The 27,082-nt window shown below is 39.7% G+C and overlaps 4 protein-coding genes and 2 pseudogenes across 9 annotated transcripts in view; 3 read left to right on the forward strand and 3 right to left on the reverse strand.

The window, feature by feature from the left end:
* LDHC (lactate dehydrogenase C) overlaps positions 1-3,603 on the forward strand; it is a 46,811-nt gene extending 43,208 nt beyond the window's left edge. For all 4 annotated transcript variants that reach the window (XM_027579359.1, XM_027579361.1, XM_027579363.1 and 1 more), the window contains one exon: positions 2,952-3,603. In XM_027579359.1, the coding sequence (XP_027435160.1) occupies positions 2,952-3,116 (165 nt within the window). In that variant the 3' untranslated portion in view covers positions 3,117-3,603. The remainder of the gene's footprint in view (positions 1-2,951) is intronic.
* Positions 2,093-2,820, reverse strand: LOC113914348 (annotated as a pseudogene).
* Positions 3,604-6,590: 2,987 nt separating the features above from the next.
* LDHAL6A (lactate dehydrogenase A like 6A) lies at positions 6,591-24,600 on the forward strand. Its single transcript, XM_027579574.1, is given in 15 exon segments — positions 6,591-6,664; positions 6,666-6,709; positions 10,718-10,759; positions 10,762-10,836; positions 11,926-11,995; positions 11,997-12,081; positions 12,083-12,098; positions 20,966-21,055; positions 21,058-21,135; positions 22,042-22,051; positions 22,053-22,154; positions 23,500-23,528; positions 23,531-23,622; positions 24,441-24,511; positions 24,513-24,600. Coding segments are annotated over 15 exon segments (966 nt in total).
* On the reverse strand, positions 15,650-16,090 carry LOC113914344 (annotated as a pseudogene).
* On the forward strand, positions 22,515-27,061 carry LOC113914406 (transcription initiation factor TFIID subunit 12-like). 2 transcript variants are annotated; one of them, XM_035722888.1, is made up of 2 exons: positions 22,515-23,622; positions 27,042-27,061. In XM_035722888.1, exon 1 carries the CDS (start codon positions 22,682-22,684, stop codon positions 23,165-23,167), a length of 486 nt encoding a protein of 161 aa, XP_035578781.1. In that variant the 5' UTR covers positions 22,515-22,681; the 3' UTR covers positions 23,168-23,622; positions 27,042-27,061. The 2 variants fall into 2 exon arrangements, with proteins under 2 accessions (XP_035578781.1, XP_035578780.1); XM_035722887.1 differs by lacking the exon at positions 27,042-27,061 and adding an exon at positions 24,441-24,632.
* Positions 25,494-27,082, reverse strand: part of TSG101 (tumor susceptibility 101) — a 42,697-nt gene continuing 41,108 nt past the window's right edge. For both annotated transcript variants that reach the window (XM_027579572.2, XM_027579573.2), the window contains one exon: positions 25,494-25,832. In XM_027579572.2, the coding sequence (XP_027435373.1) occupies positions 25,743-25,832 (90 nt within the window). In that variant the 3' untranslated portion in view covers positions 25,494-25,742. The remainder of the gene's footprint in view (positions 25,833-27,082) is intronic.

Consider the following 27,082-nt stretch of genomic DNA (forward strand, 5'->3'; position numbering starts at 1 on the left):
CTAGTTGTCAGTCTTTTATGAATGAGATGGAGTAACCAAGAGATTAGTAAATGGTCATTAGTAGATGAGCTTCAAAAAATAGGGGGAATGTTAAGAGAGTAGGGGACTAATGGTTTGAAAGAGACAATGAGTACAGAATGAGTACACCCCTCCTTTTTGAGGATACGCAGGGGATATGGGAGAATAAGCAATTACCCCTAGGGCGCTCCTGAGGCAATGTCAAGGAGGTGTCAGATGCTCTGAGAAGAGACTGAGATTGAGTAATATGGGAATTTCATAGTTTTTACTATACAAATCAGTGGACAAGTTATATTTTATTTTATTTTTTATTAACATATAGTGTATTATTTGTTTCAGGGGTATAGGTCTGTGATTCATCAGTCTTACACAATTCACAGCGCTCACCATAGCACATACCCTCCCCAGTGTCCATCACCCAGCCACCCCATCCCTCCCACCCCCTCCACTCCTGCAACCCTCAGTTTGTTTCCTGAGATTAAGAGTCTCTTATGGTTTGTCTCCCTCTCTGGTTTCATCTTGTTTCATTTTTCCCTCCCTTCCCCTATGATCCTCTGCCTTGTTTCTCAAATTCTACATATCAGTGAGATCATATGATAATTATCTTTCTTTGACTGACTTATCTCGCTTAACATAATACCCTCTAGTGACAAGTTATATTTTATTTTATTTTTTTAAAAGATTTTATTTATTCATTTGAGACACAGAGATACAGAGAGAGAGAGAGAGCATGAGCAGGGAGAGAGGCAGAGGGAGAGGGAGAAGCAGGCTCCTCACTGAGTCAGGAGCCCGATGTGGGGCTTGATCCCAGGACCCTGGGATCATGACCTGAGCCGAAGGCAGATGCTTAACTGACTGAGCCACCCAGGCGCCCCGTGACAAGTTATATTTTATAGGAAAACTTAAACATTTAACATTAAGAGCATAATCATTCATATATTCTTATATTTTTTTTACCGCAATTACTTCAATTTTATTATTTCACATTTCAGCAAATACGGGTACAAAAACAGTTTATGTCATATTAATATATTGCTGGATTTTTTTTTTAAATATATAGGGAATTCTTTTTAAATAGCCTTTCCTCATTTCTTGGCCAGTCCAGGAGCAAATGAGAACCAATTTTAGTGTATTCAGGGGTCATACTGTCAACCAGGCATGACTCTTAAAGAAAAGAGGGGGCTGGGTAGCAGGTCATGGTCAGTACATAGGACCAGGCAGGGCCAAGCCCCAGGCGCCAGGACCCTTATTTCCAGCCCACCCAGCAGCCCCCAGATGGCATGATGGGATTGGATATACATTCTCCAATTCTAGTCCAAGAAGCCCCTTCTAGAAGACAGACAGAGGAAGCAGAGGGGAAACAAATTCCGCCAACACTAACAGGGAAGCAGAGGGGCTTCCTCCTCAGCCACAGTGGACTTTTTTCTGATGCCACCCAATCCCTAGCAACTCATGCTGAAGCTCCAAAAGTTACACAGAGGTGGCAACAGAATGACCAAGGGCAGGAAAGGCAAGGCAAGGTGAGTGTAACTGGAGCTGGAGCCTGGCTGGGAATGGAGTGTGGGCTGACAGTCTGGCAGGAATGTGGCCTTCCATGGCTAGGCATAGACCAGAGTGGAGGGAATGTGAGTATAGGCTGGCAGGGGCCCTCAGAGGAAGACAGTGTGTGATGGCTGGTGTGATGGAGCTTTTGAGTTTGAATATAAAGTGCCTCCAAAATGAGGGAGCTGCACTGTGGTGGAGGGGTGGCCAGAGTCCCTCTATGGGAGACTAGAGTGAAACAGGAGCAAGGGGCACACCCTGAGATCCTGAGGAGAGCCCCAGAGATGGTGAGAGGGAAGCTTGGCTGAGTAGCTCCTATGGTCTCTGAGCTGTTGCGGGAAGCTGGAAGGCAGCACTCCAGAGTCAAGGAGGCTCTTCTTTCCCTCCATGCTAGTTCCTGGTAACTGTTTAATTATAAGGAAGGAAGGAGGAAGAACAAGACCATCCCATTGCCTCCTCCAACCCTAGACTCAACCCCAGGGGTAGATAGGAAAGAGCAATGAGTGGTGGAAGGCAGGGAGGTGTGAGGGGCCTACCAGGTCTTATCTTCCAGGGGGTAGTAGGAAGGTGGCAGAAACTGGTTTGTGGGCATGTAGGCCTTGTGTTTCTTGCCCAGGTTGTAATTGGCTCTGGCAGCTGCTTCTGTGACCTTGGCTTCAGCTGCAGGAGTGGAGGGAACATCAGGGCTGCTGGCTGGAGACTCCAGGAGCCCAGAATAGGGTGGTGGCCATGGTTGCAACTATTCCATGTTCGTCAAGGGAGGTCCTGGATGGAAGTCAGATGGAGTGGTGGATAGAAGTAGCCAGAAGGACAAGGGTACATTCCATTGGTAACTGTCAGGGGAAAGACGAAGGCCCTGCTAGGTATGTGAGAGTACCTATAGGCTCCACTGGAGGCTTCACCTTTGGAGGATTGAGATGTCACCTGTAGCATCTATCGTCCAACTCAATGGTGCCTCTTGGTGTAAAGGTCAACTTATACAAAGCAGTCTTCCCAGTCACTTCCTGCTTCAGCCTTCACTGTTCTCTTGATGTAGTTTATATCAAACACAGGCTGCTTGATTTTGCAGTCCTTTATCAGGACTGATAAAATGGCATCATGAAGGATTGGATGGCATCTTTTCTTTGGACAGAAAAATGGAACCAGTAAGGGGTAAAGTATATGGTGCCTTTCTCCAAAGGTCCCTTTGAAGGCCTTTGGTATGTTCTTCATGTCCTTGAACACAAACTCTGCATAGACATAGGACATTAGGATCGGTATTAATTACTCTGCCCCCCCTCTGATTCTAGTGAGCTCCATGGTCTCTCTGGTATCCTTTTATTCTGAAGCTCTCTTGCATAACTGCTTTTCTATATCAGGTTACTGAACAATAATCTAATTTTGCCTTTTAGGGCTTATATGGAATAAAAGAAGAAATCTTTCTCAGTATCCCTTGTGTCTTGGGGCGAAATGGTGTCTCAGATGTTGTGAAAGTTAACCTGAATTCGGAGGAGGAGGCCTTTTTTAAGAAGAGTGCAGACACACTCTGGAATGTCCAAAAAGAGTTGATATTTTAAAGCCTCTTAATGTTCCAACTGTTTTATAGAACAAGATATCAGACTGTATATTTTACATTTTGAAAGTATTTTAATCTGATCTATAAAAAATAAAAAAATTGGGAGACCCTTGACATAATTTCAGTCCCGCAAGTCTTGGAAAAAGAAATGGTAAAGAGATTTCTCCTCTCTATGAATCTCTTATAGCACTGTTCTAATGATACCCAACCTATACAGATGAAAGTTTTACTTCTGAGGTATGTCATATATAAGAGTTGCCTTGAAGTTTAGTAGAGTATGTATAACAACCCATTATAATATAAAACTTATGATTTTTCTCACAAAACAACCAGCACTCTTTTCTAGTGTCAAAATTTCATTCTTCTATTAGGGGACAGGCATATTTACTTTATATTGCTTCATTAGCTTCATGTGTCTATGTATGATCTTTACTAAGTACTTATCTTTAAGACCATGTGTATCAGAAGGAAACAGAAATAAAACTTTTATGGTATAAAAAAATTAAATGAAATGTCTTCAAACCTGTAAGCATTATTCCAAATCACATAAACTCAAATAGTTGATTTGGTGTCTCTGTTGAAATGCCACACAGGAAGCTTAGACTATTCTGTAGGTCATCTGTTGAGCAAACTAGGGCTATGCTTGCTGTGTTATGGTTATGAGGTCAATATGACATGATTTATGCCCTCGAGTATCTCACAGTATTTAGGGTACCTCAACTAATTGATTATTTTTTTCTTTCTTTTTTTTTAAGATTTTATTTATTTATTTGACAGAGAGAGACACAGCGAGAGAGGGAACACAAGCAGGGGGAGTGGGAGAGGGAGAAGCAGCCTCCCTGCTGAGCAGGGAGCCTGATGCGATGCGGGGCTCAATCCCAGGACCCTGGGATCATGACCTAAGCCGAAGGCAGACGCTTAACGACTGAGCCACCCAGGTGCCCCCAACTAATTGATTATTGACATGCATGTATATGAGTGCATATATGTACTTCTGATTTATATATACATACAGAACAAATATATATGAAATATTTCCTTGATTTCACAATTTAAGGCAGTTATAGGAAATACACAATTAAAGCTAAGAAATCAGGACCAAAATAATTTATAACAGACGAGGACAGGACTAGTGGGAAAAATTAGAAGACAGATGTGCAGGTCCTAAGGACTTACATGGCTCTAGTGGAGGTGCACTCATTGGGCAGAGAGTCACAGTTCATACTCTTATTCTTGCAATCTGAATAGTTTTCATTCTAGTCCTCTCCTGCTGAACATGATTAGTTTCCCATTATTCTTTTCTTTTTCCTTGTTTCAGCTTTTCCCTTGAATGCACAAAACAGGATCATGAGAGAGTTTAGTTAGGATAGCAGGGATGGGGGAGTCTAATGTGGATTTTGCCTTTTTTTTTTTTTTTTAAAGCTGTTCTTTGTACACCAAATTAAAACTTCATTTTAGGAAATCCTTGCAGATATTGAAAGGGTGCAAAATATAGTTTCTACAAGGAATATTTTAGGAAGTAAAACTGCTCTAATGGTGTATTCTCAACAGGGGGCACTATCACCCCCAAGAGTGTAAAATTGGTTATGCGGGAGGTTGGGGGAAAATATTAGATATTACAAGGGTTTCATTCCCTAAAGTTCAACCCTACCAGACAAAATCTTATTCTTTATTTTTCTTTCAGATTTTATTTTTAAGTAATCTCTACACCCAGCATGGGCCCGAACTCACAATCCCGAGATCAAGAGTTGCTTGCTCCATGGACTGAGCTAGCCAGCCGCCCCTCTTATTCTTTAATATTTAATTTCATGTTGGGGGTGGGTGGAGCTGAACGATCGGCAGAGAAAGTCTAAAAAGGCCCTTGAGGGAGAGAGAATGAAAAAAGTTTGAGAAACACTGCTCTATTTCTTCTAAAAGAATTTGTCAGAGGTGTATTACGTATTATGATTTACAAATGAGTTAGAAAACAATTAGGTAGAACGTGGTGGGACAAGAGATCTAGCAACCTTGGTGTATCCCAGACAAAGGATAAGAGGGGAATTTTGGATTCTGCATTTAGCTACTTCATAAATAATGAGTTAAGCTTTCCCATCCACTAGTGGAAATGGTTATCAGCCCCGCACTGATCAAATTCTTAGGATTTCATATCTTATTTAAAAATCCCCTTTGCCTGGAGGGTTTTTAAAATTTTTACTCTCTCTGCTTTAGCTCACATTTGTGGGTGGTTAAAAGTAGCATGCAGATCTCTTTCTCCAGCAGCTCTGGGGAAAAGTTCCCAAGGAAGAGTCAAAAAGCCCTTATTGGATACATCCAGACAAGGTTTGGTTGGAAATAAATGTACTAGGGCTCTCCAGTGGATGAGTTCTGGGCAAGCAGTACTCGGTTTGATAGCTGAGACTCTCTAGTTCATTGTTGTTGTTGTTTTTTAAAGATTTCATTTATTTATTTGAGAGAGAATGAGAGAGAGAGAGAGAGAGAGCATGAGGGGGTGGGAGGGTCAGAGGGAGAAGCAGACTTCCCGCTGAGCAGGGAGCCCGATGCGGGACTCGATCCTGGGACTCCAGGATCATGACCTGAACCGAAGGCAGTCGCTCAACCAACTGGGCCACCCAGGTGCCCCTCTCTAGTTCATTGTTATCTTTTGCACCTCGAGCTCTTGGAACCCAGGAGCCCAAGGAGCCTCCCTGAAGCCCGCCAACTACAGAAACCTCAGCCCTCCGCTGGTGCAGGTGACGAGCAGCCGGCGCAGGGGCAGGTGCAGTACATCAGAGCCCGCCTCCTGGCGGGTCCTCTGCTCCAGGTGTGCGAAGACCCCACGAGGGCCGCACGAGCTGGACGGGGCCTTGCGCAGCCTCAGTAGCCAACGGTTTTCCCCCTTGCAGCCTCCAACAGTTCTGCCGTTTTCCTCCCTTCTTTTCGTCTGCCTCGTGAGAGGGTGGCCATGTACTGGGCTGCTGGAGTCCTGCAGACCAGCTGGAGCGTGGGCACCGCGGGAGCGAATTTCTTTTGCCTGAGGATGACTCTGTGTCCCTTGCAGACCTGCACGCGTCCCGGTCAGGGGTGGCTGGCCCTTCACCCGTGTGAGTGTGGCCGGAAGTACCGCGTGCCTGGCAGTCTTGGGCCCGAGCTCAGTCCTGGAGCTGAGAGCTGGGCTGGGGGTGGGGAGGGGAGGAAAAGGTATTCTGACGTGTCATTTTTGGTGGAGCAGCCCCTTTGCCTTCACTCCTTCTTAATTCCTCTTATACCACCCTTCTCCCCGCTCTCCCACCCTCTTGGTTTGCCTCCTGGGTGTTGGGGTGCTGGCCAGAAACCACCCAGCTTCTTTGCCAGCCACTTTTGTCGTTCCCTTTTGGGTCTACAGCACCTCTCTCCCCACTGGGACCCAGGAGTTCTCTATGAGGCCTCTCTCACTGTAGGCCAATTCCGAATCTGGAAGTGGCTTCGCAATTTTTCCTCGCTCTGTTAGGTTTCCAAGATGGCGACTGTCAAGGGTGAACTTAAGAATTTCACCTCAGAGGAGGCTGCTCGTCACAATAAAATCTCCATTATTTGGAGCCGTTGGTGTGGCCTGTGCAATCAGCATCTTATTGAAAGTAAGTTATGTGCTCTCAGCCATAGGGTTAACGAAGTTTCCCTCCTTTGGATGTAAGGCTACTGCATGTGGTTGTGCAGGTTGTATCCAGTTAAAGGGGTGGATGGGGGGCCTATCCAGTCCCTGCTGGTTTAGTCCAGAGGAAAAGGTGCGCTTTTCTAATTGTTTCACGCGGAGTGCGCTGCTTTTTCTAGTTTTTATGATGGTATCCTATGTGTTAGAATGTTGACACCTTTCACTTTGGCTCATGCGATGACAGTATGAAGTACCCCTTCAATTGACTGGGAAACAGCTCACACACACACACAATGAAGAAATAGATGGCAGAAAAGAAGTGTACAACCTGTCCGTTGTGGTGGGTGTCCTACTAGTACCAAATACAATAATCTTTTTCCTTTAAAAATCTCTCTCCTATTTCCTAGTCTCTATCTTTATTTCCCTTCTTCCTTATCCAAGTGGGATTAGTTTTAGTGTTCTTAGTATTGATGTGGCAGATAAAGTTAGCTTCCAGTTAAATGGCTAGACACAGAACTAAAAAGATTCTGACCCCTTTCTAAGAACATTACCCTGGTTTGAATCCATAATGTTTTAGTAAATAATATAAACTCTTGGAGCTATGCTTTGCTTTTATTAATGGAATATCTATAAAATTTCCTTAAGCTACCTTTCTATAGCCCTTAATCCTGGCATGATTATTGGATTTAAAGGATTGGCCCTGGGTTTCATCTAGATGATGTAAGTGTCCTTAAGGCACTAAGAACGTCAGCCTCTGTCAACTGCTGCTCCTAGCAATCATACGAATTCCCAATGACTCATTTTGTCCTATCAACTATGATGCCTTTATCAGCAGTGTCATCATTGCTAATGAAGAATACATGTACATGAAAACCAATGTATTTGTTGTCAACATCAATAATAATGAAAACAATATACTTTATATATGTTATCCAATAAAATCCCCAAAAGTAATTATTAGGTCTGTTTTACAGAAGGAGAAAAAAAGGCAGGTTGCATGAATAGGTAAGTATAGAGATAATATGTACAGAAAACCTTGAAGTAGAAGATTTCTTTACTATCTTGCTTTGATAGGGAGGGATTGGGCCCTATCCATAAAAAGAAAGTAATAGCCACAAGCTCCTAGAACTTGAATTCTCTGATGCTGACAACTATAGCATTTGTATGTCTTAGAAAATGTGGTGCATTTTCTACAAAGTCCCAGGTTAAGGCTCACTTTGATCTCTTCCTCTCCTGGCCCTAGCCTTGGCAACTTCTTTCATTCAAGGAGGTGGTGATACTTTTTTTTTTTTTTTTAAGATTTATTTATTTATTTGAGAGCGAGAGAGTGTAAGAGTGTGAGCGGCCGGGGTGGGGGGGGCAGAAGCAGAGGGAGAGAAAGAATCCCAATGCAGAGGGCGGAGCCCGACTCAGGGCTCCATCCCAGGACCCTGAGATCATGACCAGAGCCCAGATCAAGATTCAGGTGCTCAACCAACTGAGCCACCCAGGTGCCCCAAGGAGGTGGTGATATCTTAAATAGCTCCTTGCTGATAAGGAATTATTACTTCATCGGCAGAAATTTATGGTACAAACGTAGTAAAGAAACGGCAATGTTTTTGAAAATTACTGAATTATACCACAATACATAAACTTTCACTACTATAATGTGATATCTATGAGGGCAGGAATCTTTATTCCGTTTACTGCTGTATCCCAAGTCTAGTACCATGCCTAGTGTAATAGACAGTAGCTGAATGAAAGAATGAAAGCCAAATGCATGTTAAGAGGGAGAAAGTACTGGATAGCAAATGCAGAGAGTGGATATTCTACCCACTTTCATTTTTATAAATATGGAAAGTGTCCAGAGAGATTGAGTTAAAATACTTTTATATAGACTTCATTTTTTTGACCTTATTTTTTTAATAGATTTACAGAAAAATTAAAAAGGTAAGTACAGAGTTCTATCTTTACCTCACATCCAGTTATTTACATCATATGGTATAGTTGTCATAATTAATGAACCAACATCTGTATGTTATCATTAACTAAAATCCATATATTCAGATTTCCTTAATTTTTACCTAATGCCCTTTTTTTCTGTTCCAGGATCCCATCAAGGATACCACATTACACTTAGTCATCATGTCTCCTTAGGCTCCTTTAGACGGACAGTTTCTTAGACTTTGTTTTTGATGACTGGCAGTTTTGAGGACTACTAGTCAGGTATTTTGTAGAATGCCCCTCTATTGGAATTTGGTGTTTTTCTCATGGTTAGATGGGTTATGGATTTTTGGGAGAAAGACACAGATTTAAAGTGGCATTTTCATCACATCATAACCAGAGTACATACTGTAAACATGATTTATCATGGTTGATGTTGACCTCAGTCACCTGGCTGAGATAGTATTAGGTTTCTCTACTTAAAGTTACTCTTTTTTCCCCCTTTCCATACTATGCTCTTTGGAAGGAAGTCTATGTACAGCCCACACTTAAAGAGGTAGGGAGTTATGCTTCCTCTGAGAGTGGAATGTCTACATAAATTATTTGGAATTCTGCATGGGAGATTTGTTTCTTCCACGCTATTCATTTGTAAATATTAGTATGGATTCATGGATTTTATATTTTGGGTTATAATCCAATGTGTCTTCATTGATTTTGTTTCTCACATTGTTCCATCTTTGGCCACTGGAAGCTTATTCAGTTGACTACTGTGTGCCTTTGACATACCCCATCGACATAAGGCTTTTGTTTTGTTTTGAGCACTTCCTTACTTTTTAACACTATGTTTCAGCTTCTTCATCTAGTATATTTTCTGCTCCAGGACCAAATCAGCCTTTTTTCCAAGGATCCCTAGCTCCTGTTACTGGAGAATGGTACTATATAAACCAAGATCTGGGTGCTGAGCGTGCTCGTTGTTACTGGGGTAACAGTACATTTTAAAAATTAGCTTTTCAAAGATAATTTTATTGATACTGTATAAATCTGCTATATACTACTCCAATCACTGAATAATTCAGAGTATTCAGAAAGCATTGGCATCTCATTAAGCAACAGCATTTCCCTCGTGATACAGTTTAGACTTCTAATCAGTTATGATGTAGTTTAAAATTTAAAGTGCTTGACTTTAGATTTCTATTAATTAGAATAAAGTAAAATATCCAACAATATAAGTTGGACATAGGCTTAAATTGTAGATGCTTGATTATTTATAAGTACTAGAACAGTCATTTTTGTCAGTGAAAATTTTATTTGAAATTCATAAAAATTTGTAGTTATTTAAAACATTTTTTTCAAAAAAATAATACATTCACAGGATTACAAAATAAAAGTAATAAAAACAGATATACCTGGCGAAGTATATATTTCACCTAGTTTCCATCCAGTCTTTCCTCCAACGTCTGCTATAGGCACCTGTTTAAATTAGTTTCTTGTGTATCTTCAGGTGTTTCTTTTGCAAATACAAATACGTTATTTTCCCTCCTTTCTTAGGTAGCATGCTAGAAATAATAGTACTGATTAGTTTTTGCAGGTAAGACTGCCTGATTATAGAGCTATAAAATTTTAGAGTTGGAAGGGGCCTTATATTTTAATCCATTTATTTAAAAAACTTATTGAGCTCCTATGTGCTAGGTTGGTGCGAAGCATCACAGTGGAGATGAATAAACACTTCCTGTTCTCAAGGAGCTCATAGTCTGATGAGAAATTCCTTCTACAGAATCCCTGCTTTGTCACTGTGCAGCCTCAGCTTAAAGAGGTGTTCACTACCTTCAGAGACTCTTCTATTTATTAAACAGTTTCTGTTGTTTTCCTAACTGTGAACTGAAACTTTCCTTGTAACTTGTATCTCTTCTGGTTTGGACTTTTATATCATGAAATGTTGAACATACTTTGTCTCCTTTGAGTCTAATAATGCATAAAGTAAACATAGATTGACAGTATAAGAATTTTCTTTCATTATCCACTTAATTAAGAGGCTTACTCCCTCCCCCTGCTTTTGACTAATTTATTTTAATGTTTGAGTGATGAACTTGCCTTTGTGGATGTTGATGAAGGCAAATTGGTGAGACAGTGGATCTTCAACATGGCAGCCCTTTCATGAAAATGCCAAACTTTGTTTCTAGCGAAGATTAATGTAATAGTTAAGTACTATAATTATTCTAATGCTACATGAATAAATAAGAAAATCATATCTTTGTCTCCCTTTATGAAGACTTCCTCAGTTCTTCCTTTTTTTTTTTTTTTAAGGTTTATTTATTTGAGAGAGAGAGAGAGAGAGCACACGCCTACGTCCAAGCGTGAACAGGGGGAGGGATTGAGGGAGAGGGAGGGAGAGAGAATTTCAAGCTGTCTCCTTGCTGAGCATGGAGCCTGACATGGGGCTTGACCTCACAACCCTGAGATCAGGACCTGAGCCAAAATCAAGAGTCGGACGCTCAACCAACTGAGCCACCCAGGTGCCTCTTCCTCAGTTCTTACAAAGTTGGTTGCTCCCTGTACACTCATAACATCTTGTTCAGATTTCATTAGGTTTTACTTCCATTTGTTTTCAGGGTTTCCTACAGCACCAGACTGATTTCCGGTGAGCAGCAGTAATAGTAGTTATCATAACAGTTATCGTTAATTGTTGTTGTGCCAGACACTTGTGCCAGAGCTAAGCACTTTATGTCTATTATTTAATCCTTAGCACAACTCTGTGAGGTTTTACAGATGATGCATCTGTGAACTGGAGTTAAAGTGGAGTAAGGGTTTGAACTCAGTTCTATTTGACTCAAAAGCCTAAGTTTTTTTTTTTTTTAAGGATTTTATTTATCTGAGAGAGAATGAGTGAGCACGAGTGGGGAGAGGAGCAAAGGGAGAGGGAGAAGCAGACTCCCACCCGAGCAGGGAGCCCGATGTGGGGCTCGATGTGGGACCTGATCCCAGGACTCTGGGATCATGACCTAAGGCAGACCATTAACAGACTGAGACAGATGATTAACTGACTGAGCCACCCAGGCACCCCCATTAGGAGGTTTTTAAAAAATGTACAAGGAAAACTTCAGTAAGTTTAGTAAAACTTAGTGACAATTCCTGAATCTAAAAGAGTGCTTTGGGCATAGTAGATCTAAAAAACCCCACTCTTTAGTAAACACAGTGTGGTGATTGAACCTAACAGGAAGGGTGTACTTAAATGTCCAATGTTTTCTTCCGTAATATATTTTCTATTCAAATCTTTCCCCAGATTACCTTGTCACTGCAAACTCCAACATAGTGATTATCACAGCAGATGCATGCCAGATAAAAGGAGAAACACCTTGATTTAGTCTAGCAAAATGTGTCCATGTTTAAATTAATTATTCCCAGTATTATCCAATATAGTTCATGCTGCAAACTGATTTTTTGTTTCCAATCCATGTCAGCTTTTTTTGATTGTTCACTGAAGAATTTTTGTGGGGTTGGGTTTAGTAACTTGATAGAAAAAAATATTTTTTTAAACATACTTATTTTTTTTGGAGAGAGGGAGAGAGCATGAGTAAGGGGAGGGGAGAGGGAGAGGGAGAATCCTGGAGCAGACTTCCCACTGAGCAAGAAGCTTGACCCACAGCTGGATCGCAGGACCCTGAGATCATGACCTGAGCAGAAATAAAGAGTCAGCTGCTTAACTGACTGAGCCACCCAGGGGCCCCGAGAAAAATATTTAAATTCTAAACTGATGTAATAACCAGAATGTGTTCTGATTTTGTTAAAGTAACATATTCTGCACAGTTGTAATCAATGTGTATGTACTGTAATGAAGATTTCCTTAAACACTAGCACATATGAAAGCATAATTTGCTTAATCATGACTTTTGAAGTTTACATTCTAAAGGTTTTCATATCTGAGCTGTTTTCCAGATTATTGAGGGTGCAGAAGTGAAAGTAGCACTCTAGTTTACTGCCTGACTTTCCAGAATTGTACAACTCCTCACTGGTGCATGACTAAAGTGGACAAATTCAAGATATATTTTGGAGATCAAATGTGCAGGACTGCTGATTGTATGTAGTGAGGGACAGGAAGGAATAAAAAATTACTTCTAGATTTTTTTTCCTTGAGCAACTAATTGGATGGTGGCTCCATTTCCCCGGGTTGGATGCTTTCAAGGGGTGGGAGTCAGTGAGGGAAGTAGGAGAGATTGTTGGGTTTAGGGGAGAAAAATCAAGACTTCCAATTGAGACATGTTAAATTCCAGATATCTGAAGACATTCAGAAAGAAATATCAAACAGCTGAGTCTGGAGCTCAGAAATCTGGGCTGGGGGCGCCTGGGTGGCTCAGTTGGTTAAGCGACTGCCTTCGGCTCAGGTCATGATCCCGGAGTCCCGGGATCGAGTCCCACGTCGGGCTCCCTGCTCAGTAAGGGAGCCTGCTTCTCCCTCTGACCCTCCCCCCTCTCATGTACTCTCTCTCTCTCTCATTCTCTCTCTCTCAAATAAGTAAATAAATCTTTAAAAAAAAAAAAAAAAAAAAGAAATCTGGGCTGGGATATTCAGTCAAATTACTGTATTTTAAAGTCATTTGGAATAGGTTTTGTCTGCAGGTAGGACAAAACTGAGTACACAATTACGTTTATTCATTTCAATTTTGATATCGGGGATTTTATTTTATTTATTAAAGATTTTATTTGAGAGCATGAGAGAGCATTTACAAGCAGGGGGAGGGGCAGAGGCAGAGGGAGAAGCAGCCTCCCCGCCGAGCAGGGAGCCCGATGTGGCGCTCGGTCCCAGGGCCCCGAGATCACGACCTGAGCCAAAGGCAGACGCTTAACCGACGGAGCCACCCAGGTGCCCCGAGGAACTGCTATTTAAATTTTGATATTTTTTTGTTTTACAATTTTATTAAATATCTACATGGCTACAAGAAGTCTAGCTTCTATCTCTGTCCTCTTCTCCCTTTAGCCTCCATTTTTAAATTAAGTAGCCATTGAAAATCTTTATTGTTTATAAAACGTTTTTTGTTTCTATGTGCACTTTTCTCCATCCTTTTTTTTTTTTTTTTTAATTTTATTTACATACTCTCCACACCGGTGTGAAGCTCAAACACACAACCGCGAGATAAAGAGTTGCACGCTCCTCCAACTGAGCCAGCTAGGAGCCCCTCGTCCTCTTCTGTAGTTTAATAACATCACGAAGATCACTCCATAGTAGTTCGATATGTGTCAGTTACTGTGGCTTTGTGGTAAGTCTTGAAATTAGGAGGTGTTAACTCCTCCAGCTTTGTTCTTTCCAAGATTGTTTTGGCTTTTCTGAATCCTTTGCATTTCCACATGAATTTTAGAACCAGCTTGTCAATTTCTGCAAAAAAGCCTGCAGAGATTTTGATAAAGAGTACAATGAATCTGTAGACGGGTTTTGGTAGTATTTCCATCTTGACAATACTAAGTCTTCTGACCGAAGTCTGTGGGATATCTTCCCATTTATTTATTTAGGACTTCTCTAATTATTTTCAGCAATGTTTTATAGTTTTCAGTCTACAAATCTTCCACTTTTTTAGATTTTTAGATTAGTAGACTTTAGATAGAAGTTTCTTAGAATTTTCTTTATACAAGATCATGTCTGTGAATATAGTTTCATTTTTCCCTTCTACTCTGAATGGCTTTTCTTTCTTTTTTGCATAATTGCCTTGGCTAAAACCTTTAATACAGTATTGCATAAACGTGGTGAGAGTGGGCATCCTTACCTTAGTTCCCAATTTAAGGACAATGTTAACTGTATGTTTTTCATAGATGCTCTTTATTATATTAGGGACATTCTCTTCTATTCCTAGTTTGTTGAGGGTTTTTACCATGAATGGGTGTTGGATTTTGTCAAATGCTTTTTTTTTTTAAGATTTAATTTACTTACTTGAGAGAGAGAGAGAACGAGCCGGGGGTGTGGAGGGGCAGAGGGAGAGGGAGAAGCAGATTCCCCACTGAGCAGGGAGCCTGACCCAGGGCTCGATTCCAGGACCTTGGCTGCCAAAGGCAGACGCTTAACCTACTGAGCTACCCAGATGCCCCTGTCAAATGCTTTTTGTCTCTTGAGACACTCTTTTTTTGTTTTTACTTTATTAATGTGTTACACCAATTGGTTTTTGGATGTTAAGCCAATTCTGGGATAAATCACCCTAGTCATTATGTGTAATCTATTTTACCCCTGTTGGATTTAGTTTGCTAACATTTTGTTGAGGATGTTCATATTTATATTCTTGAGGGAAAATGTTTTTCCAGAGGGGTCTTTGTCTACCTTTGGGTAACAATGTCCTCATAGAATGAGTAGTGAAGTGTTCCTTCTTCCATTCTGGAAGAGTTTGTGAAGGACTGGTATTGTTTGAATGTTTAGTAGAATTCCCTAGTGAAGGCTTTGCTTTTGGGAAGATTTCCCAATTACTGATTTAATCTCTTTTTCTTGTATGTCTATTCAGATTTTCTATTTGAGTAGTTTTAGTAGTTTCTGTCTTTCCAGGAATTTACCTATTTATGTAAATTATCTAATTTGTTGGCTCATAGTTCATACTATTCCCATATTATCTTATTCCTCTGAAGTCAATAGTGATGATCCCCTCTTTCATTCCTGATTTTAGTAATTTGAGTCCTTCTCTTCTTTTTCTTGGTCAGTCTAGCTTGGCTGGACGAGGTTTTCCAATTTTGTTGATCTTCTCAAAGAACCCATTTGTGATGTTATTAATTTTCTCTGTTGACTTTCTATTTAGCTTCACTTTATTTGCACCCTAATCTTCATTATCTTTTCTTCTCTTCCCTTTGGGTTTAGTGTGCTCTTCTTTTTCTTATGTTTTAAAATAGAAGGTTAGGTTATTGATTTGAAATCTTTTTTGTTTTGTAGTGGGCATTTATGGGTATTGATTTTCCTTTAAGCTCAGAGAAGCTGCACCCCGTAAATTTTGGTATATAGTGTTTTTGTTTCTTTTGTCTCAGGTATTTTTAAATTTCTCTTAAGATATTTTTTTCTCTTTTGAGGAGCAAGAGCCAAGTTTTTTATTTCTTTTCTTGCATCCAAAGTACTCCTTGATGACATCGTTAGCCTGAGATTCTATGCCATAGTCCTTAACCACCACACAACAGCAACTGGTCACTTTACGGGGTTTTCCCTCTGTCAGTTTTACAGATGCCTACTCATTCCCCTAGTTTCTTATTGTCAAACCTTAATTAGGTTAATTTGGTGCTCAGCACAAAGGAGCTTCACCAGCTTGACGTACATAGGCTCATCACATTTGGATGAAACACACAAAGATGGGCTTGGTGCTTCTCTAAGGCTTTGGCATCTTCATTAATTCCACATGTTAGGCCATTGTGGATGAGGGCGTCTTCAGCACCTCTGGTGAAGCCATAGGAACGTCCACTACCCCTCTGGCAGCAGTGCCTTCCTGGGCCATGGGTTATGGGATACGGCACCTGAGCCTCTGCCTCTGTATAACTTGGCAGGGGGAGGAAGAGTCTCTTCAGATTTTGTTTTGAACCACTTGTTACTTAAGGGGAACGTGTTGTTTTTCAAATACTTGTGAATTTTTCTGATTTCCTTATGTTGTTGATTTCAAATGTCTGTTCCGGTATAAGAATATACTTTGTATTTCAACTCTCTTAAACTTGTTGAGATTTATTTTGTGGCCTCAGCATGGACAAGATTGCATGTGCCCTTGAGAATGTATATTCTGCTGTTGGGGTTCTGTGTAACTTAGTTCTAACTGGTTGGTAGTATTTGGTTGTTAGGTCTTCCGTGTCCTTGCTGATTACCTGAGTAGTTCTGTCCATAATCAAGAGTGGGATGTCGAAGTTTTCAATTTTTGTTATTGAATTGTTTACTTTTTCCTTCAGTTTTGTCAGTTTTGCTTTATGTATTTTAGGGGCCTATAACTGTTATAACTTACTGATGAATTACTTTTTATTATTTTAAAATATCCCTTTGTTTCTAGTAACTTTAAAAAAATTTGACATTAATAGAACTACTCAGGCTCACATTTGTATGGTGTATAATTTTCCATCCTTTTACTTTCAACCTATTTATATCTTTATTTTTTGTTTTATTTTTATTTTAATTCCAGTGTAGTTAACAGTGTTATATTTGTTTCATATGCTATTTGTATCTTTAAATTTACAGTGCGACTCTTCTACAGAACAATATAATTAGATCTTGTTTTATTCAGTTCGAAAAACTCTCTTTTGAATGGATTATTTATTCACATTGAATATTTTTATTGATATGTTTGGATTTATTTTGGCCATTTTTCTCTTTGTTTTCTATGTGTCTTATATCTTCTTTTGTTCCTCAGTTTCTCCTTTACTGACCTTTTTGCATTAAGGGGATATTTTCTGAAGTACCATTTTAATTCCTTTGTTTTTAACTATGGGTTTTGAGGGTTTTTGTTTTTTAGTGGTTGCTCTTGGGGTTACAATATACAGCTCAACATACCATGATCTACTTCACATTTTTGCACATTTAATTCCAATGAAATGTAGAAACTCTGCTCCATTATAGTATCAGCTCCTCACTGACTTTTGTGCTATTATTTTATATATTATGTTTATATAACAAAATCAACAATACAGTGTTAATTATTGCTTTATATATATAATCTTGTGTCTTTTGTAGAAGCTAAGAAGAAAATATACATTTATTAAGTTTTTTATATTAACCTTAATTTTTCATTTCTGGTATTCTTTATTTCTTCATCTAGATTTGAGTTATTTTCTGGTGTCACTTCCTTGCTCTACTCGAGCTTCTTTCTCTTCTCCCTCCCCTGGGTTGTTATTGTCAAATACCTTTTATCTCTATATCTTGTAGGCCCAATAATTAAATTTTATAGATAAATGTTTTATGCAGTTTTAAATAAGGGTGTGTATGTATACATGCATTTTTATATATAAGTTGTATTTCTTTATAGTTATGTTTTATATATGATATATATTATAAAAAATTATGTACATATAAGTTATAGTTTTGTTTTTGTTTTTACAGTTGCTACGTATCACTGTTACCAGTGCTCTTTAGTTCTTCATTTCAGTTCGAATTGCTGCCTGGTATCACTTCCTTCCAGCCTGAATAACTTCCTTTAGTATTTCTTGTGCAGGGCGGCAGTGGTAGCAGGGAATTCTTTTTATTCGGGAATGTCTCTGTTTTGCCTTCAGTTTTGGAAACAGAGATTTGCTAGGTCGGGAATTCTTGGTGGAGTTTCTCTGACAGTGCTGTGAATGTCATTCAGCTGTCTTCCAGCCTCCACTGCTCCAGATGAGAAGTCAGCCGTTCACTTATTTTGGGGCCCTTGTATGCAGTAAGTCTGGTTTCCCTTGTTCTCTCCAGTTATTTCTCTTTGACTTTTGACAGTTTGACTATAATGTGTCTTAAGTGAGAATCTCAGTTTATCTTACTTGGAGTTCTGGAAGTTTCTTGGGTGTGCAGATGTTTTATCAATTGGGGAAGTTTCAGCCGTTATTTCTTCAAATAACTGTTGTGCCTCTTACCCTCCTCTTTCTGGTATTACTGTAATGCGTATGTTGGTGTGTTCATAATGGTGTCTCACATGTCTCTGTTCTTTTTTCTTTCTGTTCTTTAATTTCAGTAGTTCATGGATTATCAAACATTTTCTCTTAGATAATTTTACCATCTCCAAATAAAGACTTGTTTATTCTTAAGACCTTTATCTTTTTCCTGCCCTATTGCATTAGCTAAGAGGATCTCCAGTAGAGTGTTAAATAGATAACACTGGTAGTGGGTATTCTTGTCTTGTTCCTGACTTTTAATGAAAATGCTTCTAATTTTTCTTCATTATGTATAATGTTTGTTTTGCATTTTCACAGATATCTTTTTGAGGTTAAGGAAGTTTCCGGCTTTTCCTAGGTTGTTGAGTTTTCTTTTTTTAAACCCTAAATGGGCTTGGAATTTCATAATTTTTTTCTACAATTCAAATAATCCTATGTCTTTTCCTTTAAATCTCGTGGTATATTAATAGATTTTCTGATACTGAACTGTCTTTGCATTTCTGGGGTAAACTCTACTTGGTCATAAAGTATTTTCAAAGACCCCATTTAATTGTATTTGTCATTTAGTACTTGTTGGCATCTATGTAAATAAGTGATATGGGTTTATTATTTTTCTTGTGGTCTTTGCTTAATTTTAATATCAGGGTTTTACTATTCCTACCAAAATCTTTTTGTTATCAAGTAAAAAACAGGTTGCATGAGAGAAGAATGAACTGTTCCTTGAAGTTTTGATAAAACTCATCTGTAAAACAATTTGAAATGGTGCGGGGATAGATTTTGAATAGCTCATTAATGTATATTTGTTTATTCAGATTTTCCATTTCTTTAGTCATTTTAGGAAGTTTTCTAGACTTGATCATTTCATCTAAGTTTTTAAATGTACTGGCGTGTATTTCATATTTTACGAGTTGTATCCCCCTCTCCCCCTGCCGCAATCATGCCTCCCAGCCTCAAGGTCATACCTTATGACTTTTTGAACTTCTCTGTGGTTACTTCTGTTTCCTAATATTATTTGTTTGGGACATTGCCCTTTCCCCTCCTAGTTTTGCTAAATATTTTTCTAATTTTAAGTTCTCCTCTCCCCAACAACTAGCTTTCTATTTTATCGATACTGTTTTTTAATCCTAGTATAGTCTGTTCTTTACTTCCTTTTACTTTATGATTAATAACTCCTGTCATTGATTTTATTTTTGTTTTAAAGAGGCATTTGAGAATATAAATTTACCAGTAGGTACTTTTTTGGGAGGTTTCTGTGGTATTTTGTTACTTTTAGGGTTAACATCAGCTCTTTGAAATCTAGTAAGGCTTAGTTTGCAATCTAGTTAATTATAAATGTTCCTTATGTATTTAAGGGAAAAAACAACTTTATTGGGCATGATGATTTTTCTGTATTCTATATAAATATTTACTTTTACTAAGTTATTACTAATTTCTACTGATTTTTAATTATTACTGACTTGGGTATATTAAAAATTTCCATTGATTATGAATCAGATTCACCTTGGAATTCCCAATTTTTCTTCATATATTCTGAGGCCATTTTATTGGTTGCTTCTGAGTTCATGATTATATGTTGTTGGATTGTTTCATATACTATGTAGTATCTCTATCCCTATTGCTTCTTTGTTGAAAATCCCATTTTTGCTATTACCACAGCTACACTGACCTTCTTTTGGCTTATAGTTACCACTTTTTAAATTCAGTAAGAAAATTCTGATAAAGCTAATAATTTAAAATAGTTCACACATCCAAACCATCAGGCTATACCAAAAAGTTTTCCTTTGCCTACTGGGACTAAAGCCTGATTGTGTTTTGCTCAACAATGATATTCTAAGATCTAGGCTTGTTTCTGTTCCCACCTTATCTCAGCTTTTTGCTTTAAATGGGTTATTCTCTGAGAAAACTATCATATAAAAGACTTGATAAGGGAGCATTCGTTTACTTATAATTTTTTTTTTTTTAAGATGGGGAGAGAGGTGTGGGGCAGAGGGAGTCAGAGAATCTCAAGCGGGCAACACTCCCAGTGTAGAGCCTGACCTGGGGCTCGATCCCATGAGCCTGAGATCATGACCTGAGCTGGAATCAAGAGTCAGATGCTGGGGCACCTGGGTGGCTTAGTCAGTTAAGCGTCTGCCTCCGGCTCAGGTCGTGAACTCAGGGTCCTGGGATCGAGCCCCGCATTGGGCTCCCTGCTCAGCGGGGAGCCTGCTTCTCCCTCCCTCTGCCTGCCGCTCTCCCTGCTTGTGCTGTCAAATAAGTAAAATCTTTTTAAAAAAAAGGAGGGAGATGCTTAATCGACTGAGCCACCTAGGCACCCGTTTCTCAAAATTTTTTATGGAGTGAACCTACTACTGTGTTTTGCACAAAGACTATGCAAGATAGCAACAAAAAGGTTTTTCATTATTAATTTTTAAAAAAGATTTTATTTATTCATGAGAGACAGAGAGCGAGAGAGAGAGAGGCAGAGGGAGAAGCAGGCTCCCGCGGAGCAGGGAGCCCGATGCGGGACTCGATCCCAGGACCCCGGGATTATGACCTGAGCCAAAGGCAGAAGCTTAACCATCTGAGCCACCCAGGAGCCCTCATAATTTATTTCTATTGGGTAGATATTGTTGGACTTGTGGTATAGTTGGACTTGATAAAGAACCATGTTTTTTTTTCTCCCATAAAACATCAGATTTCCCAGTTTTAGATAAACCTAAAAAATGTATCATGTTAGATAAAAACATTTTCTGACATGAACTTATTTTCTGACAAGAACTTTTTCTTCTCAGTGGATATCTTAACCTACATAGCCTGGAAGTTGAGTGCGTTTCCCAAAAACCGTGTTATTGGTAGTGGCTGTAATCTGGACACTGCCCGTTTCTGTTTCTTGGGCAGAGGCTTGGTATCCATTCTGAAAGCTGTCATGGGTTGGTCCTGGGAGAGCATGGAGACTCGAGCGGTAAGCCTGAAAGAACCACTGAACTGTGCATTCTCTGAAATATATTTAGACGTTATTGACCAGATATTTCATCATAAGGTAAAATAGCTCCTGAGTGGGGGAAAAAGGACTTACTCCCTTCTAGACCCTTTTAATAGTGGATTTAAGCACATTTTAATAATCTACGAGAAAAACTCACAGATTTGAAAAAGGTGAGAATGTTACTGTAATCCTACATATGGATGATTAAAAGACTTTCTTAATGCAGCACTAAGTAACATGATATAGTTTATATTTAACTTGGGACACTCTAGAAAGTTCAGTGCTGTAATCCAAGTAACAAAATTTTTAAAAAAAAATTTATTTTAGAGTGAGAGTGAGAGCTTGAGCACAGGGGTAAAGGGCAGAGGGAGGTGGAGAAAGAAACCCAAGCAGACTCCGTGCTGAGTGCAGAGCCCGACGCAGGGCTCGATCTCACGACCTTGGGATCACTACCTGAGCCGAAATCAAGAGTTGGACACCACACCGATTGTGCCACCCAGGCGCCCCACAGATTCTTTATATTAAATGGAGAACATTAAAGGGGAGAGGACGGGTGCTGTGGTGATGGTAGTCCTTTTTTCCGTAGTTTTTTCTAAGAACCCTTGAAATCCATTCATATAAAGGTTAAAACTTATCTATAGTTGAAAGTTTAAAACTGTCACTTTCTTGTGTGGGGAATCTCTGCCAAGAATTATGGGCCCTATCCCTGGAGAGATCTTAGTTTAGCGTACTTGGGGCAGGACTTAGACATCTGAATTTTTTGTTAGTTCTGTTGAACATTCCTATTTGAAAGACAGCACAATTATAATAGTTTTGCTAAAGCTTAAAAAAATGCTGTTATATAATACCGTGTAATAAAAAGATTTTTTGGTGTCTTTTTCTTAGTTCCTGTGTGGAGTGAACATTGCTGGGGTCTCTCCGAAGGACCTGAACTTAGATATAGGAACTGATAAAGATCCTGAGCAGTGGGAAAACGGCCACAGAGAACTAGTTGCCAGGTAGTATGTTCGTTTTGCATTTTCAGTCCCTGGAAGTTAGATGTGAGCCTGAATTCTGCCAGGGGGATGAAATTAGCTCAGCTCCATTAAGTATACATTGTTTTATTTCCCAAACTTTTCATTAGTTCACCAAATTATAAATTCTTAAGCAGTCAGGGACTGAGTCTGTCTCACTCCTTGCTGAGCCTAACCCTAAACACAGCAGGCACTCACTTGCTGACTGACAATATATTCTTTGTTACTGGTAAAATTGATTTCATATTAATTTCTCTATCTCTATACTTACCCTCATCACTGTTTACCTTAAATAACCAACTGATGTAAGAAATTTCTAGGGGAGGCCGGAAGTACTCAGGGAGGGCCGAGTAGTCGGACCGGCTGCTGAGACGAACGCTTCACTGGGGCAGTCTCCGCATATCATGGGGAAATAGACGCTGCTGCCTTTGATTGGCCTTGGTCCTCACAGCTCCAAAAAGAAACAGGATCTCGATAAGCTCTATGAGCTGAAGTCCAAAGCTCGGCAGATTATGAACCAGTTTGGCCCCTCAGCCCTAATCAACCTCTCCAATTTCTCATCCATAAAACCGGAACCAGCCAGCACCTCTCCACAAGGCTCCATGGCCAATAGCACTACAGTGGTAAAGATACTGGGTACTCCTGGGACAGGAGGGTGTCTCAGCCCTGAAAACAATCAGGTATTGACCAAGAAGAAATTACAAGACTTAGTAAGAGAAGTGGATCCTAATGAGCAATTGGATGAAGATGTGGAGGAGATGCTGCTGCAGATTGCTGATGATTTTATTGAGAGTGTGGTGACAGCGGCCTGCCAGCTTGCTCGGCATCGCAAGTCCAGCACCCTGGAGGTGAAAGATGTCCAGCTGCATCTAGAACGCCAGTGGAACGTGTGGATCCCAGGATTTGGCTCTGAAGAAATCCGACCCCACAAAAAGGCTTGCACCACAGAGGCCCATGAACAGAGAATGGCACTGATCCGGAAAACAACCAAGAAATAACACACGGGAAGGTCAGGGAAGGGACAACAATGTATTTGGAGATACTTGAGCTGAGACCTCAGCCATCTCATCCTTGGATTTTTTTTTTAATGCTTTACAGAGAAGCATATATTTTTTATTAACAGTGCAGCAATATCTATAATGACTGAGAGGATCTGCCAAAAGAATAAAGCCTCCTACCCCCCCCAAAAAAAAAATTTCTAGGGGACATGATTGATGGAAACATTTCAGTTTTGTGGCATTGTCCAGATAAGCTCCCACAAAATAGATGTTCAATGACAATTATTTCTTCTAAAGTTAACTTAGGTCCATGATTTCTTCGAACTCCACAGTGGCTATGAGACAACTAAAAAGGAAATATACTTCTTGGGGGTGTTTCCCTATCTATAGCTGATTTAATGGAAAGTATTTTGAAGAATCTTAGGAGACTACATCCAGTTTCCACCATAAGTAAGGTAAGATGTTCATGTTTGAAAAATCATTTAACATTAACATATAAAATAGGGGTAAAAGAGCATTTGTGAGGAACAATTAATTTTTGAGGTTGATCTTGTGCAAGCATCTCTCTTCCTAAAGTCTAGTCTTTGCTGCTGAAGAGACAGAGAAAGGTGTGGTGTTGGTGGTAGAGGGACTTATCTTTGTAGACCTTTGTCCTGGTATTTATTACATTCAACTGCATAAAAGTAAGTTTTTTTGCATGTTTAACTCTACAAATAATCTGGTAACATTGGGAAACACTGTGGGTAGGTCTTGCTCCATTTTGAGTTGTTTTCTAAGAGTTCCAATTATGTCCAATGGAAAGACCTAACAAAGAAGCACTAGTTACAAAAGTATTAGCAGTTAGTCTCCTGGAGAAGGGGAAGTTGACGCCTGGGTAAGACTCCCCTGCTAGTCTGAATGTGACAGGCTAAAGCAAAATGGAATCAGATCATTGGGAATAAAGTAATAGGAATTTTGAAGTGATTCCCCAATAGGAAGTGATCTGGGGTAAGGAGATAGGAAAAGGAGAGTGGTTCCCAGCAAACATGGCCAGAGCCTGGGGCCCATCCGGAAAGATGGCTGTTGAATTTGAACAATATGTCTTACCATCTGTTTTATATAGTTCTTTGTCCTGTTGGTCTATTTTTCTGCCATAATTCATACCACAAAGCTGTGAAATACTCATTCACTCAGCAACTGTTGTTTTGCATGTTGCAGACCTTTGTAGGAAGGAAAGGAAGGGAAGGAAAGGAAAGGAGAACGGAAGAAATAATTATTAAGCCTTTACTTTCAGGGCGTCTATGGACTAAAAGAAGTATTCCTTAGTGCTCCTTGTGTCCTTGGAGAGAAGGGCATTACAGATCTCAAAGGTAAAGCTGATCCCTGAAGAGGAGGCTCGTTTGAAAAAGAGTGCAGAAACTCTTTGGGAAATTCAGAAGGAGCTCAAGCTTTAAAGTTGCTTAAAGCTTCCATTCTGAAGTTAAGGAAGGAGAGAGAGTAGTTACAGGATTAGATATGTCAAAATCTTGACTAAACTTGAATTCCTAAAAGTGGAAAAAGGGGGCAACAGTGACTTAAGAGAGAGTAGTTACAGGATTAGATATGTCAAAATCTTGACTAAACTTGAATTCCTAAAAGTGGAAAAAGGGGGCAACAGTGACTTCTCTATTTAGCCCTCCAGCTGTTTGAGCATCCAGATGTTGGATACTTTGTTTTTACAATTCCTACATGATTGCAGTTCTTGCCCATGTGTATGTGTTTATATATATATTTGCCATTTGGTTCAAAAGAATGAATGATGTGTGTATACTGTGTTTACAGAGATTCTGATTCTTTTTTCTGGCTGGCTGGTATGTTCACTGATACACTACAAAAAAGTTGCAACTTTCTCTACAATGTAAAAATGGATGTATACACAAAAATAAATGGTAGTTCCAATCCTAATACTAAATTAAACCTTGCTAGCTTTTATTCTAATTTTTTTAAGATTTTATTTTTTTAAGTAATCTCTACACCCAACGTGGGACTTGAATTTGCACGCTCCACGGACTTAGCCAGGCACCCCATTCTAATAATTTTTATAAAAGATCTAAACTGTATAAACCCTTCAGTGATGACTGAGACCAAGGTGGGCATTCTTTTCTTTCACAGAAAAAGTCATTCAAATCCCTCAATTTCAAATATTTCAAGTTAGATTTCTATGTGGTATATCCCATATTAAAGTTTATATGTTACAGAATAAATAATACTAATTTTTAACTTGATGGATATTATACTTTGTGAAATAAAAAACCGAGCTTATTAATAAGATTTAATTTTTCCTAAAAATGTTCAATAAAGAGAAAAATTATGCAACAAATTTTATTTAGCATAGTCAGTCCCAACATTCAGCACAAAAAGTTTACAGAGGATAGAAAGTGCATTAATAAAAGCCAGTCTTTACCAAAAGAAAACGGAAAATATATTATTGATTCAAAATATTTTACACTCGAATGATAAACTGCAATAACTTATTCTGGGCACTACTGATAAGAGAAAGAAAGAGAAGAAAAGAACGCTTTAAGAAGAGCTCAATCTCCAGCTGATATCAGAGAAGTCAGTAGAGGTCACTGAGACCGGCAGTCTTTCTTGCTTTTTGCATTAGTGCCCTCAGCTGGAACTGTTTACGGGACAGAAGACGTACATGCTGGGAGGGGGGAAAAAGTTTCAACAGTTTAGAATGGATTTGACCCAGGCATGGAGTATCAAGACAGTTTGTAAACTAGATGGGATCTAAGAACCCTAAACTCATTATCAACCTTCCTTTGGAACCAATACTTTATGACATATGGCTTTTTAAACTCACTAGATTGATGCTGGTGGGTTGTGTAAGGAAAGTTACCTTCTGAGACCCTATAAAGGATTACGGTACAGGGAAAGCATGCCATTACAGGATCTGGCTCAGGAGTTTGAACTACATCTTGAGATAAACCAAGACACCAGGGAAACTTGAACTGTGATCCTATCAAAAGTTACATAAAACTTCAATAACTACGACTATCCCCAGTTGTCAAAAAGCAGGGAATGAGCAGCATAAGCCAGTTTTTGTCCCGTGCCTAGCAACAGCATATCTCTCTGGCCTCTCTGGGTGCACCTTTCCCTAAGCTCTGACACCCAAGCAGGGGACAGTATATAGAAAGGGAGTCTGGGGTCTCTGACTTATACCCAAACATTCATGTGCTTGCACCAGGCCCAAGACTGGTTTGGCCACTTAATCACAGTGAGACAGACAAGATGAGTAAGCGACCCGACCAGCCTCGCATGTTTACTGAAGCACCAGCAGCAGCGGATCAAATATCCAAAGGGTGGCCACTATTATTTCTAAAACCATGCTCTTCGTGACCCAACAGAGAAGAGTAGCCAGAACTGGCTCCCTGGATCTTCACGTTCTGTACGACGGCAGTAAGCCTGAACAACGTTCATTCAAAGGGCTCTGGTACGAGCAGGACAGCTCAATACTTTGCAGGGCTGTTTGAGCCAGGAAAATGGGTCTAAAATTATGCAATTCTAAGAAAATTAACAGGAAAAAAACAAAACAGAATCTCAAGTGGGTGGGGCAGTCAGCGATCTTAACTTAGATGGTGTATGACCTGAAAGAACCAGCGGAAATCTGATTGTTCCTCCCGACCCACGCAGGCACAGCAGTAAGACTGAAGAATTACATTCAGCTTCGTGCTGCCTGCGGGGTGGGGACTGCAGCCCCTAGTGCACCTTCCTTCCCCTCCCAGATGGAGCCTCAGCCCTGGGGAGGGGAGACGACACTGCTCACAGCCAGAGATCTCACTTGCTCTCTCTAGGAACACAGGGAATTTTAACTTCCCCTACAGAGAAACCCTCTTGGTTTGTGGCTTTCAAGGTCAGTGCCTCTTTTAAAACATGAGATTCTGAGCTCCTGGA

This window comes from Zalophus californianus, chromosome 11, assembly GCF_009762305.2.
Source record: "Zalophus californianus isolate mZalCal1 chromosome 11, mZalCal1.pri.v2, whole genome shotgun sequence".
Taxonomy (NCBI): domain Eukaryota; kingdom Metazoa; phylum Chordata; class Mammalia; order Carnivora; family Otariidae; genus Zalophus; species Zalophus californianus.